Below are 15,896 nucleotides of genomic sequence, written 5' to 3' on the forward strand. Positions count from 1 at the left end.
ACATATACATACACACTCAAAGGCACATACACACACATACAATCACATACATACACACTCACATACAGACACACACACACACACACACACTCATACACATACATACTCACACACACACAAGATGACTTGCTTTCTAATCTGGGAAGCAGCAGATAATGTTCTACTTAATACATTGATCCTAGTTTATCCTCGTTCCCATCATAAATGTATTCTCTCATTAAAGATTATGATTGAATTTGAACTTCAAAAATAAAATGTGTTTTGCAAACGCTTCTAAATATGCTTTAAAATCACTGGAAATGTTTGAAAATCACATATTCTTGCTATGAAAGTAACTGAAAACAGCACTCGTACTTAAATAGCTGTCTAAGTAATCCAGAGTTTTATGTATGCATTACCTTGACAAAGAGAGGAAGTCTGTTTTCTTTGAAGGCAAAAAAACTGAATATATGATGTTGACCACTCTTGGTTAGTGGTACCAGGTTGCCAAAGCAGTCAACATAAATAGGTTTTCCTTCTAAAACCTAAGAGAAAACAGAGGCCAGCATGCAATGAGATAATAAGAATCACTTTTATGTCACTTATACAAGCAAAGTAGGAGGGTTTTTGGAAACTTCAGTTCTGAAAATACACATACAGACAATGTTCATACAGCTGATTGACATCTGTCGATCATATGTGACAGTGCTCACACAGCTGATTGACATATATCACATACATGACAAAACATGCACCAACTTTTCTTCCTGCTACTGAGTATCTTCAATTGCATGGTAACATTCAACTTTCTCATTTTTAATGTTATATCATGATACCCACAAAGACCTATATATATCTGTACCTAAATGTAAACTTTGCATTACGTGACTTTTGACATCACAATGAGGCAGAACACAGGATGTCAGTATCTAAACATCTATAATGATGAGAAATTATTAAAAAAGAAATCAATGTAAAAACGTACTTATCTGGACTAACACTTAAACAAAAGGAAGTACTTTAAAAGAAAATCCATGAAGATAAAACATCTAAGCTGCTATCGTTATGACAAACTCTTAGACACCTACGTACTCTGAGATTATCAATAACTAACAGTTTTATTTCGATAAAAATAAATTTTAAATAAAAATACATTTTATAGGAATTCATCTACATATGTAGAGACCATCCATTTATGATCCAAATTGTTAGAAAAAAATTCATATTTTGAACACTGGCCTTCAACCAATAGAAATGTAGATTTAGATTGGCCTTCCTTTTGTTGAGCAAACCTTCTTCCTATGATAACTGGATAACAAATGACCTGATAGTGAAGCTACACAGTACAGCATTCCTACCTCCACATCTCTGCTCCTGGCCACCTCAGAGAAGTTTTCTTGTTGTTCAAGGGTCTTATCTACTTTGTCATCTGTCATACAGAAACACCGCAACCTGGCTTCAATGGGGTCATGTGACTTGGCAAACACTACAAATTTGGCCATATATGGTACACAGATAATTTCTCTATACACTTGTGATGCAAAGGCCACAGACTCCTGAATCTGTCGACAGTCTATCAGCCAGAACCTACAAAAGGAAAGAAAACCAGTTACCTCGAGTTTACAGTGTCACTTGAAAACAGATCGATTCCTTCAATACAATCAATAGAGTCATCAAATGTTTCTTGGAAAGGAAAGACATGGGAGGGGGAAATGACTAGAGGAGGCTGAGGTAAGGGAAACAGAGGCAGAAATAGCAAGGAAGGCAACAGGAAAGACAGGAGGTCTAGAGGTGTTAGCAAAGAGAGATACATGAGGTATGTTCTAAGATCAACTGTGACTATACTCCATGTACAATACACACTTACAAGAAGTTCGTATGTAACATACTACCACGCATAATAAACACATTCAACAAAGATTATACCCCTCCCGAAGCAAAGAAAAACAAAACAAAAAGATTGGATTAATTATTCTAGTTGTGTTTCTCCTTTTGGAAACTCTGCTTCCTAACCAGTCTCTCGACATACCCATTGCTTTTGAGTTCCTTGGTAATAAAATAAATAACTAAAATAAAAAGTAATATAACTCTTCGGTAATTAAAAGTTCAGTATCAGACACTACGAAGTTGATATTTTTGAATGAGTTCCTGCTTTCCTTGATTCCTCTCCTATTCATTTAACCTTCTGAAGGTTTCAACATCATGTCCTCATCGCTTCATTCTCTAAGGGGTTCACCAACCACTGAGACTAAATCAAACCAACCAGAAATGTGAAAGTGTTTTTTTACCTGAAGACCATATGAATGGGAACTAATATTAAATTTCAATTGTGGCATGTAAAAGAAATAACCAGAAGATCCCTCCAGCCTCTTAAAGAAGTGTAACATGCAAATATGTTTGGGTGAATAACACACTGATTCTTCAGCCACTAAGCAAGATACACTGACTGAACTGTGTGCTTTGGTAACAATAACTGTTTGGTTATTGAAAAGGCAACTCTTCGTGCTGCTTGGTTGATAACAGGAAATTTCTCATTCCTTGGGAACTGGAAACATCAGCTGTGCCTGCCAAAGCTAACATCAGAATCATAGAACCAAAGCAGATGGACACTTATTTTCCATAGATTCTATCCTGACTGGCAGGATTTGGCCACTGTGCTATTACTGTTCATGTCAACTTAGATGTAGACTTTACTTAATGTTAAACAACAATAAAAATCCCTTTGAGAGAATTAAGAAACAATATCAAATAGCAAAAAGAAAAGATGATTTTGAGAAGAAAGAAAAAGAAATACAGTGAGTGAGCTTTTCTCTGCCGCGCACACACATACCTGGCAGACACGTTGGTTGTAAAGGAAACACACTCATTGACAAACGTTAGGGGTGTAGTTCCTGTGATGTCTTCCCACTGGGCAGGCGTAGTTCCACCTGAGAGAGCGCAATTGTGGAGGATAATTGGGCAAAATTAGAGACACGGGGTTGTAAATCTTTGTGCTTCTGACAATTGACCTGTGTAACCCCTCCATCCCACAAAAGGACACGAGGAAAGTAAAATGAGCTGGGACACAGGTTAGGGGTAGAGCGTTTGCTTAGAGTGTACACAGCCCCATGTTCTATTCTCAGTACAAAACCAAACCAAACCTAAACAAAACAACTTTCAGGGCTGAGGATATGTAGCTCGGGAGTACACTACTTGCCTTACCTAGCAAATAATATGTCCTAGGTTCGGTGGCCAGCACCAAATACATTAATTAACTAATTAATTAGTGACATTAAATTAATTAAAAATTTTAATTAAATTAAAATGAGAGGGTACAAAATATCATAAATTGAATACCAAAAATCATAAATCAAAACTCCATACTAAGGAGTGACACTTAAAAAAAAGCAGACACCACCACAAGGTAAACTAAATTTAAGGGAATATCTATCTGTCTTGGCATTCCGTCCTTGGCCTCCTACATAGCCTTCTGGGAGAAAAAATACAAATCAATGGTTTGATCCAATGTTGAACTCTGCAGGCTACAAGATGTTCCCATTAGTGCATCAGCAGCAGGACTGTGTAGGGGGGTGACCCCCTGCTCACTTGGTTAGCTCTGAGGCCTGGTCCACAGGAGGAAACTCGGGTATAGTAAGTACCCTGAACACAGCCAAAATCTATGGCTAGGGAAAACTATTGTTGTTTTGCTAAATGGTCATACTGTTGGGCTGCCTTGTAAATATTTATCTTTATATCCATAGATGTGAGCCTTGGTCAGAGAAGCTCCTTGTAGATGTAGGTAGTGGTTAATACAGAGAAGCACAACTGCTCATGTGCCGAGTATAAGCAATTGTTCTGTTATTCCCGCCAACAACAGGTGGGGCCTCTCTCATCCTGCCCTGCCGTGGGGCTCAGGGAACATTGAGGGAGAGAGAGGAAGCCAAGTAAGAGCCGCAGTATGAGGAGGGGTGCTGTGAGACGCTGCAGCTGCACGTGGGCTGTTAGATGGGTCAACTCACAAGACTGGGTTGCCTGCACAAGATCAGCCCAGGACAATAGACAGGGGGGAGCCAGTGGATGGCATCATACAATGCATATGAGCAGCACTCAGTGGCTTAAAAAGTAAAACTAAAAACATTTACTTTAAAAATGACTCCATATGTAAATATGTAATAGTGTGATAGAGAACATTGTTTGGTGGGTAACTCATTTTTTCACCTTTTGTCCACATAGGTAATTAAAAGATGCTTTTCCTAAATTGGTGCATTTAACACCACAGCTTTTTGATACAGGGCCTTTTCATATCGGGCACACAGTTCTTGAACTCATAATCCTTCTGCCTCCGCCTTCCAAATACTGGGATTACAGACATTCACCTATTTCTCAACTTCCACAGCTATCTGTGGTAAAAGTCACTCAGTTTTTTACTCTGTTAAGTACCTTCTAGAACTTTCTACGATACAGTTATACATGGCTTACCTGTTATGCTGCACAGTAATCTTAAGGTTGGAGCATCTCCCCCAAAACCATTTAGCATGACGTCGCTTGAAGCCTTGGGGACAGGAATAGTCATAGTGATTGGCTTGTGGAATTTCCTTCTCCTGGGTTCCAAAGTGACTATTGGGCTGAAGGTTGCTTTGTTGCCTAGGATCTTCTTCACCAGCTCACTGTGCATAGGCTGAGCCTTTCGAGGTAGGAAAAAACATTAGCTATATATAGTACTACACTTAATGTCAAACACACATCATATCCAGACGAACATCGCTTTTTACCTCACAAATGAGTTTGGTGGATTTAAATGTGGAAGTTCTAAGTTTGGTACTATTAAGCAATACACACACCCACATACACATACATACACACACACATGTATGTGTGTTAATATATTGCATATATATATATATATATACACACACACATATATACATACACATACATATACATACATACACACATACATACATGCATACACAGACATACACACACATACACACACGTATGTGTGTGAATATATTGCATATATATACACACATACATACATACACATACATACACACATACATACATATACACACATACACACATATGTGTGTATATATTACTTATATATGTATATATACACACATACATACACACACATACATACATACACACACATATACATATCTATCTATTGTAATAGATGTGTGTATAGATTCATTCACGCTACAGTATATGTATGCAGGTCAGACGACAACTTGAGGAAGTTCTCATCTTCCATCATACGGGTTTCCGGAATCAAACTCAAGTAGTCAGACTTCGGAACAAGCTCCTGCACCAGCTTAGTTGTCTCATCCGTTAGCCTTTGCTCACTCGGGATAACTTTGTTTAGGTGACATTTCAACTCTCATTTGAAAAGCTGATTCTCACAATGGTAGTAAACCCCTACAGGATCATCCGCATCCTTCCCGGACATACCTGTAAGCCTACACGGATGCGCTTGGTGAGCGCGCCCTCTGGGAAGACAGCTTGCACCTGTGATACCACTGTGCTGCTCAGCACTCCACCCTCGGGGCCAATCAGATTGCTGTCCTGTTTGATGCGAGACACTACTGCAAAGTACTGTGGGAAGTCACGGGTGATGATGCGGCAGATGCGTTTCTTTTCCAGGTCTTCCGGACTGTCCAGCACTGAGACAAGAAATGATCCATCTTCATAGAGCACGTGACTCCCAAGAACATCCTAGCAGACTCATAGGTGCAGTTAATCGTGAACAGGGGAAGCAGCAAGGCTCCCTTTAACTAAGGTTAAAACACAAGGCTATCCTGACACCACAGATAAATATCGGGGGGTAATTTATCAGCTGTCAGCAGTTAGCACACTTCAGGGAAACCAGGCCTTTCCAGAACACTGTAAAAGAAATGCACTTTGGGCCAGAAGCATCATGCCATGCTGTCTCTGTAAGAGCATTTGAGGGCAAACCTATAGTGGGAATGAAAATGTGCTATTCTTGGTTCGTGTGATGGAGAGGAAGTTGCATTTGAACTCCTTTCCTTTACAAATCTCAGTGTTAGCTCAAAGACCAGCTATTGTGGTTTTAAGAAATTATATTGTCCTTTGGGTTGTGGGAGAGTACTCCGATAATAAACTCTGCAGCGAATAGGTAATGTTTCTCTTTATATATTCTGTCCTGTGGCATGGAATGTGTCTGGGCTCAATATCAGGGTTTCAACATTCCTCTGGTGCTAATGACTTACCAATTACATTACCTAATGACTTACCAATTACATTACCTAATGACTTTCCAAATATGTTAACCTAATGGCAGAGGACGGAATCTATAAATTACTTTAGTGTAGGTAATTAGGGCAATACAAAAAATTTGATTTGAAATAGAGGAAAAACTGTACTAAATGTATCAGTAAATTTAAAAAACTGTAGAAATAGTTGCTTAGTCTTAGAATTTGTTTAAAATTCACTATAAAGTAGTAACTGTTCACTGACTACTTGGCATGAGTAGATATTAAATAGTGGTAGTCCTAGGGTCTGATCACAAGCAGTAGGAGAGTAGTCAATATTATAGCCGAAACCTATAAAAGAACATATTTCTAAATGTGAACATATCAAACCGATTCTTTGGCTTTAAAGTGAATTCCCTCTATGTGCCAATCATTACAATTGTTTATCCAAGGACACGACATTAATGTGCATGGTGGCATCAATGATAGGTGACCACTCAGAAGAAAATGCCCAAAACCACTATAATGCTAGCAAGTAAGAAGGCTCCAAGAAATGGAAGGAGCTGAATGTTGTCACCTTCACTGACAAGAACTCTGATCCTTTCACTTCGCTTTGAAGAAACTGACCTACATACCAGACAATGCACTTCCTGACATCCAATCCTTTATTCTTATTCAACCCCAACAGGAGCAGAAAGAGATAAAGAAGGAGCTGCAGGCAGGCTGCTCCTCACAGATAAACTTGACAGAGGGCTGCCCTTTGCCCCTTGTGTCTAGCCCTCTACAAACATGGCATGCTCCTGGCAGTGAGGCAAGGGCCTTTTTCTGTTCTGTAGTTACTTGAAGTGGCATGCACCATGCATTGGGGCTGGCACCTCTCCTCTCTGCAATTTATGGAGTCTAAGGATGAGCCCCTCCCTCCAGTCAAACAGGTATTCCAATCAGTGCCTAAATGGTTTGAAGAGATTTGGGGATTACAGTTTGGAGTTCTCGTTTGAAGGCAAAGTTCCACAAGAAGATATGTGTATGATAAATCTGCGTGAAGATGTGTATATGATACATCTGTGTGAAGATATGTATATGATATATCTGCGTGAAGATGTGTATATGATACATCTGTATGAAGATATGTATATGATATATCTGTGTGCAAGCCGGTCTTCCATAAGTCTCCATAAGAATGACTGAATAAGCCTAATGTTCCTGTCTCTTTAATAGTAGAAAGCTTAAAGGAAATTACATTATTGTATAAGATAGTAGTCATAGGTAGACTAAGTATCTCAACAGAATACTTAGAACTTTTAAAAAGTTAGTTTCTTAAACATCTAGTTTTTCTAACTTGGTATTTAAAATGTCACACGACTCCGGTGAACCATTCAACCAATAACTCAATTGTTATTGTATTCAATGCCAATTATACTCAGGATCTAGACCATACATCATACCCAGTATTGTTCAATTTCTTCAGCCACAAATGGAAATATTTATTTAGCAGGAGGGAGGGGCTCATTCTCAAGACCCCTTAGTAAATTGCATAGAGGAAAAATGCTAACCCTAATAATAAGTTCATGGCACCACAAGTAACCACAAAGCCATGCAAACCCATCCCCTCACTGCCAAGAGCATACCGAGTTGTGTACCGTTTGTCATGAAACAACATCCACTCTACTGTTAGTTTTAGGTTCAACAAAGTTTTCACTAAAAGATAGAAGCATACTGCAAATATTTGCTAAAATGAGACATTTGATACCTTAAAAGGCTTTACTTTCTTGCATTTAACATAAGCACAGTTAAGAAAAGGGATTGATTGTCTATTAAGATTCGCTGCAGTTGGAACACAGCAGACAATGGAGTAAATAAAATACCTTAGGAGGCACACGCGTGCACACAAGCACACGGACAGCTAGATGATCTTAAAGCAGCGTGTAATCTTCATGCCTCCACCTTAGATTTCCTTTAGACCCCCTAACCCAAAAGTACCTTCATCCATGCCATTAAGGATTTCGTTCAGCTCATCTTCAGTGTATTCACAGAAATGCTCTTTCCAGCTGTCTCCATTTTCACTGCGCAGGACCACCAGCTCCCTCTCCTTTCCTCGAAGAGCGGCGAAGTGAGGGATCTCCACAATCACGGGCCTGATATAGCAATGCAGAACACTCAGTGTAGACAGGATAACCAACCCCAGGACAAGCAGCTCAACACGTTCTGTTGCAAAGTGACCTGGAATTCTGCTCATTCTAGGGGCAGGGACACAGTGGGCGCTCCTCCAGAGCCCAACGACTAACAGATGGTGGCACTGTGACACTCCACCTCAGGGGCATTGGTCCTCAAGTACATGCTTCTACGTTAAGCCAAATGATATTTCCCTGTGGGTGCATGTGGCATTCTGGAACGTCTCCTTTGATAAATGTAGGTGTTGCACATTTAACCAAAAGAAATGTACATGCATGTCTACAATGTATGCCAATCTCCTAAAAACATGTTCTACAGGTGCAAAATGACAACATGAGCTAAGAGAGACAATGGCTCAGACATTGCATAATCCAATGTGTTATAAATGAGATGTCAGAACGGTAGACTACTTGTGCTAATGAGCCATGCACTTGTGGCTTTTGCTCACACTGTCTTCATTCAAGAAATCAATAGGCATGTGCACACCCGGTGGCTCTAATGAGCCACTCAGTCAATAGCCCAGAGGTGTCCAATGCCTATTACATTCGGGATCCGGACCATGCACTGTCCTATGATCTTTAGGTCACATTCAACATAGACAGAGGCCTTCCATTCTTGAGTCCAGGTTGCTTTGAGACAGATTCCAAACTCATCATAACGACATCATCACTAGCACAGAGAGTACAACTAGGCAAATCTCATGCTTGAACGAAAATGAAGGTCACAGCACTTTAAGGGAGAAGATATAAAGAACGTCACTCAAAAAATAAAAGTCACATACCACAAGGGTCAGAAATGGTCCACTAAAGATAGGTTATACAGAGTTTAAATAATAGAGAGGGACATGTCATGGGCACAATGACGAAAAGAGAAATCATATCGCAGAAGAAGGAGAAGAATGGGGGCCAGCAGCCATCAATTTCTTTTAAGTCGCTCCTACCCAAGGAATTTGGTTCCAGGAGGCCCCAGCTGAAGGATGCGGCTGACCAAACTTTCTCCCTCATTAAGTGGGGGAGGAGCCGTTGGCAGGTGAAGTTTACTGAGTACATCCGAAGCAGCAATGAAAGAAAGAACAGAAGTGAGCTTCAGGGACCGTGTCCACAGAACCCCAGCAGCGCAGGGTGAAGTTTGGTTTCACACTGCGCTTGGTTCTGCCCCCTCCATTGGTCACAAAGAGCAAGAGAACCGACACCCAGAGTGTACAACGGAGGCGCTTCTGTGCCAGGAGGGCGCATGGCTGACAAGTCTGCTCCTGGTGAGTTTCACTGCCAGGGCGCTAGCCAAAAATGGAGGGGAAAAATTGTCCTTCAGGAAAGTCGAAACTGTTGGGAATACAATAAAAACTCTGTAGAGCAGCAAGACGTTTTCAGAGATGTTCCTCAACAGCCCTGAAGGCTGTCAGAAGGCCGACAACTACCTGAGGGGGGCGGGGGCGGGCGGTCAGGCTCCGTACTGAGCACCCAAAGACTCCAACCACTGAGACATTTTCCGATGCGACCCAGAACTTCACTGGCTCCTTCCAAGGCTCTGCCTGATCAAAGCTGGGAGAGGTGGGTTCTACAAGGGGGAACTAGCAACACATCCCCTTTCGGGTGTAAATGTAATTTGGAGCAACCTGTTAACGATTTGCCCCAAATTACAGGCTTTAGAACATTCCCAGAGTTCTAAAGCAGGCAACTCTCCCATCGGAAGGCATCCTAATTAGTAAGAAATTTCCCTCAGTCTTAAGCACCAAGACTTAAACAAAACTAGTATGTTTCAGGATTATTTGAAACTTGTCCCCACTCCCGAGCTTCCTTCTTTGGTCACCGTTTGGTGGCAGCCCACACCTCTTGACACATTGAGGTGCCACTCTGTATGACAGCAGCCTTACAGACAGACAGAAGAAAGGAGAAATGACCATTTCTGCTCAAAATTGCCAAAATGAGCAATGGCAAAGGTGGATCTTATATTTTCATTTAACATGGCGACGTAATAGCTCAGGGTAGCAATTTTGAGAACAAGAAAAAAAAAATCACTTAGGCTGAATTTTCGATAGTCCATGACTGACGTGCCTACTGCATTGAGCGGAAGGCTGCTGTCCAAAGAGACGGTGGCAGTTGGATTCATAGCAAGCGATTTCAAACGAAGCACATTCGTTTCTTTACATTTTGCCTCTGAGCCGCAGACAAGAAGCAGCAATACCTACCAATGCCTAAACCACATAGTTACCCCACTGGCAATTCTGGTAGCTATTCCCACGTACAAGAAAAAGTACCAGCAATGTGCATGTTTAACTCACTGGCCCCTGACCGTGGAGGCATGGAAGTGAAGTCAAGGATCAAGGCACTGCTTCCAATTTTCAAAAAGAAAAAGTCGCTACAGCCGATTTTTTTTTCAACACGGCTTGACATACCTTTCGTGTTGCATCCCATTGATCTTGGGTAGAGGGCACAAGCCCATCGGAGACTAAGTAGGAGGCTTATGGGAAACCCTTACCCAAGGAACTGAGCTCCGGAAGGTCCGACTTCAATCAGGCGGCTGGCCAGGCCTTCTCCTTCCACCATGGGTGGCATCGTCGCCAGTCTGTGGCGTTTCACAAGGCGGCAGGTGACTCGAGTCGGGGCTGTGCATTTCCGAGGTGGGATAATGATTCTGAGCCCATTGTGTCTGCACCCTCGCATGGCACCACCACGGGCATCCACCATAAAACTGACTAGGAAACTGAAAACCGAAATGGAATATTAAACGTACTTCAAAGCAGCACAGGAGATAAACACGCTCTGTGAGGTTAGCTTTCTCCATACTGTTTATTTTCTCAGAACAATTCTTTCAAATGTAAATGCCATGTGGAAAAGCATTTTTTTGGAAAGGCATTTTTTAAGTTTATACTAATATCCTAATATCCATATTTCTATTTTTTTTAAAATTTGTGTATAATCTTCATATGCTACCAAAGGATTATTCCAATTTTTGTTGGTAACTGGAAGGGAATTGCTCAGAACATGGGCAAGCCTTCTGTCTTTTTATCTGTCCTAGGGAATCCACATGTTCAAATAAAGACCAAATTGTACTTTTTTAAAGCTTATTCAACTTTACACCTGTTTAGCTTATTTCAGTGTAACGTCACAATTGAAAGAACAACCTAAAGGCCACATTGCAAGGTCAAATCCAGACTGCCACTGTGTCCTGCCCGCAAACCGTCCTTCTCAGGATGCAGATCTTTAACTGGTTATGAGATATTAAAACCTGCCTTAAACAGAACCAACCAGTTTTCTGGTTAAAATTGCATTGGCACCTTTAAGAGGCCTCTGTGCTAACCCATTCTAATTGAAACAGAAGGCGAATGGCAGAAACAAGCAGAGCCCCCTTGGCTATGTATCTGTCTGGTAAATCCAGCATGGGCAGCCTGCGCTCATACTGACAGAGGTGCTTGTGTACCATGATTTCCCTCAAATAATAATGAGCTGGAGTGGAAACTCATTTAAGCTTGCAAGAGCATCTCTGTGACTTTTGCTTCCTCTACTGCTCATTGGTCATGGCAAAAGGAATGGCAATCTCAGGTGGCTCAGGCTGTTGAGTGAGGATCTAAACTCTTAAGTTTCTTTGGGGTAGGGGGTGGTCACAAATCTGTGAGCAGCTTAGCTAGAATGCTTGTCGTCATCATGACACTCACCAAGGCCTCTTGGGCAGGCACCTCCTATAGGAGCAAAAAAATTAAATAGCACAATAATCTAGTTGCTGTGTACATGTACACGAGGATGTGTATGAACACTACGCAGGCTCATCCACAAGCACTTCAGTGTTCTCCCACTTCCGATGCGTTTGCGAAGTTTACACAATCACGACAGAATGAAAGCAACATATAGGCGTTTTATAGGTCTCCTGAGATACGGAGAGCCCCACCAAGCCAGACAACACGCCTAGATATTGCTTCCACGACAACACTGAAAACATCTGAAAGGTATTCCATCGAAGTAAGTGGTGGGATAGAAACGCAGTACATTGATGTTATTTTTAGGAGAGTGAAATATCATAGCATCCTCTTTGCAGCAGAACACAGAATGCATTAGACACGCCATTGAACAGAAAACCTGTTGCTAGTAAGAGAAATGGGTGCGGGGAAGCCCGGAGTACCCTCTGAAGCACGGCATGCAGCATGAAACCGCATGCAGGAGCCAGCCTAGGCCTACCATTCTCCCCTGGTTGCTAAGCTTTCAGGAGGGGTGAGAGCTGTTGTTATGCACAAGCAACAGTTCACCGTACGTCAACTGTTGGTGTTCTGGATATTATCAAAACACAGTGGGAAACAGGTTGCAGCTTTTCTGACTATATGAATTCCTAAGTATTTTCTTTCTGAAATACTTTTAAAAATACACATTTGCTCAAAAGAAGAATGGGAAATACTTCCAGGTGAACATGCAGATTTGCCTTTATTATTATTTTTTATTTGAATACGTTTATAATGATTTTCATTTAAAGGTGGATGTCTTACAATGCCGCAGTTTCAGCTAGCAGGATATCTAACCTCACTGCAATATTTCTGACTCACTGATAATTGACATTAATACTTCCTTTGATTTTCCTCCCTCCTCTATTTTTTTCGAGATAGGGTCTCAGGTAGCACAGGCTAACTTGAACCTTTCTACATCGGCGAGCTTAACCCTGTACTCCTGAACTCCTTGCCTTCACTTCCAAAGTTCTATGATTATAAATGCATCATCACACCTAGTGAATTTTTCAAATCTTGATTACTGTGAGCCAGGAATATAGGTGCTGAAATGAGAACTATTATGTGTCAAGGACCCTCATAGCATCTATGTGTTTTGAAGGAAGTTACAAGGTTTATACATTCATGTCCCAGGCCCTTTTATTTCCATGGTATTATTCTAGGGATGGAATTCTGGTCTGCAGGATATCAATTTTCTACCCAAAAGGACGTGCAGGCTACTATGGTGGTCTGTCTTCGAGACAGCGAATCAGCAGCCATGCCCTTGACATGTTCTATTAATTTCCCTGGTGTGATGCCACAGAAGCCCTCTTCCTTCCTCCCTGGTTTCTGCTTCCATGATCCTTTTGTGTGATCTCCCCTAAATGTCAAGAGCTGTGCCAAGAAAGTCACACTCAAAGCCAAGATGTCACTCTCTGATTTCATTCTTGCTTGGACCTGCTTGCTAATTGCTTTGGTCAATAAGACAAGACCGATCAGTCCATCAAGGTGGCATCTAAGGGCTGTAACAACAGAGAACACAGTCTCCGCCCCCGAGTATTCAGTACATTATGGGGACAACACACAGTAGGGAGTTAAGAATAATTTTTGAATAGATGAATGAATGTAAGAATGAAGAGGCAGGCTGTGACAAATGGTGTGTACGCACATGGGACAGAGAGAAGGCTGAAGCATGAGGTAAGTGAACAGTTTGGTGTCTGGCCTGTTATTACAATCAGGATTCACTCAAATCTCTACGTTCAGACACAGCAAAGCGACTGGAAAGTACTATGTGTGATTTTAAAACCATCCACCTCATAGATTTCTGCTGAACTGAGAGATCTGACGTATTCCCTGGGTAGAAACTTGTTTAAAAAAAATGGCAGACTGTGAAAACTAATAGTTTGAATCTCGTAAGATAGTTTAAAAAATAATTACAAGATTGTATGAAGAAAGACTGAGAAGGGAGAAATTAAAATCACAGAACTTGAGGGCTGATGTAGCGCTCAGATACACCTCCCAGGAATCATGCCTGTGTCATTAGCGATCCCAGAAACCATCCTAGGCACTGAGTCAGATGCAAAGCCAATTGGTAGAATCAAGTGTGCAGTCTGCGTAATTCAGGGGTAACGGCAGACTTCCGAAGAGTGTAAGCCTACTATTTTGCCAAGTAAGAGAAGAAATGACACAGGCTGCCAGACAAACACAAACTCCAGTGGAGATATTTCCCTTAGAAATGGAGAGAAAAGAGAACAAAAGTAAAACAGAAAGATGCCAAGAAGGAGAGATGGCTGGAAGACACGACCACTAACTGTCAAGGAACAGAGGGTGTTAACGCTTAGCCCAGCTGTAAAATGCTCTGTCCAAATTTAACTCATAATGTAATTATCAAATGATTAATTAAGACAGAACTTAACTGTGTACTCCCAAGACCTCTTTTTTATGTAGGAAGAGTAGGAGAAACAGACTGGACTTCATTTCCTGATGCCATAGAAGTTTACTGGGAAAGCCAGCAAACTAACATATAGATTCCAGTAGTTTCTAGCACAAAACTGGGTAAGCGTTTGAAGATTTTCATCCAAAATGGCAGAATACCAGAAGGCAGCACTACCTGGATGGCTGAGGGAACTAGAAGCCAGTTCTGCAGTATATGAAGCAGGGACAACACGGCAGGAACTTTTTTCTGTAAGGACTGTGGGGTAAGGAGAGAGGATGAAAGGGGTGACTCATGAGATAGGTCCGCTCGCTTGCTAGAGTGAACCGAATGAATATGACTCTCACATTTGGGGGACATTAGAAATGAGACGATCTGATTCTTGCAAATATTTACCGATGAAAGGAACTGGAGGAAGCCTAACAAGGCATCTATGTGTAAAGGAGATAGGTTGTGGACTGAAAGCTCAGCTCTGTAGTCTGGAGTATGTCACGGAAGCCTCCTGGTCCCTGGTCCCTGACCCTATCACCACCCACAGCTATGGGGACAAGTAAGTCGTGTGTGGGTAAAGAGTACAAATTCAATAAATGACTGCCCCCATCTTCTTCTTCTATTTTGCTTGTTTTATCTTTTAAATCTCATGATAATTAAAATATATGTCATAAGTCATCTAAAAACATTTTGGAAAAAAACTTATTAAGAACATTCAAAGTACATCTGTGCTAAGGAGTTTAATGTCGTCAATAGAATTTGGCTACATTATCAAATTATGAGGATTCTGTTATAGCAGCACGGGCTGCTATGGCTCCATGTTCTTTTCCAGCCCAGACTTATCTCTGTTTTGAACTATTTTTGTAACCACAGTCAAGAAACTTGACAACTTTGTTAACTCTTGTTTCCTTAAGCATGAATTATTGGATTTGGACGAATACATTCTCTTAACTTACTGCCTAATGCTGCAAATTAGATTCAGTTAATTGCTGACTAGATCAGACAATCTACTTAAATGTTTGATTTTGGATGCTCTGGAAGATTTCCTAATTGGAAAGCAAACTGTTCTCAGCTCCGGTCAATATAGTTTTTGACCTATAGTTATTTAGATTCTTCGCTAAAAATGTGTAGGCATATTTCATTAGACATTGACTTAAAACTGTTACACAGGGAAAAAAATAGCAAGGGGACATTGGCTCTGATGGTTCTGACTCTTCAAATGACAGCAGTCATGCAAAGTAGAAACTCTGAAGTTTTCTAAATTGTGAGATACAATGTTGTCACAATTTAAAAAGGAATAAAAGCAAATGCAATTCACTTTTATTAGACAGGGGACTTGCTGATAAATATGCAATTTCATTAGCTAAACCAGTACATGCTTCAGAGGAGGCAGGAGAAAACAAGGAGTCGGACTTTTAAGGATTGTCCTGTCCAC

At 41.1% G+C, this 15,896-nt stretch overlaps 1 protein-coding gene across 51 annotated transcripts in view; it reads right to left on the reverse strand.

Moving 5' to 3' along the window:
* Positions 1-15,896, reverse strand: part of Ank2 (ankyrin 2) — a 575,860-nt gene that overhangs the window by 34,265 nt on the left and 525,699 nt on the right. For 22 of the 51 annotated variants that reach the window (XM_063282199.1, XM_063282195.1, XM_063282185.1 and 19 more), the window contains 9 exons: positions 12,004-12,027; positions 10,827-11,051; positions 9,289-9,387; positions 8,157-8,311; positions 5,416-5,627; positions 4,438-4,642; positions 2,810-2,906; positions 1,338-1,566; positions 399-524 (listed from right to left, as the gene is read on the reverse strand). In XM_063282199.1, coding sequence (XP_063138269.1) covers positions 399-524; positions 1,338-1,566; positions 2,810-2,906; positions 4,438-4,642; positions 5,416-5,627; positions 8,157-8,311; positions 9,289-9,387; positions 10,827-11,051; positions 12,004-12,027 — 1,372 coding nt within the window. The remainder of the gene's footprint in view (positions 1-398; positions 525-1,337; positions 1,567-2,809; positions 2,907-4,437; positions 4,643-5,415; positions 5,628-8,156; positions 8,312-9,288; positions 9,388-10,826; positions 11,052-12,003; positions 12,028-15,896) is intronic. The other 29 variants (XM_063282205.1, XM_063282210.1, XM_063282212.1 and 26 more) reach the window with 3 other exon arrangements.

Source organism: Rattus norvegicus, chromosome 2, assembly GCF_036323735.1.
Source record: "Rattus norvegicus strain BN/NHsdMcwi chromosome 2, GRCr8, whole genome shotgun sequence".
Taxonomy (NCBI): domain Eukaryota; kingdom Metazoa; phylum Chordata; class Mammalia; order Rodentia; family Muridae; genus Rattus; species Rattus norvegicus.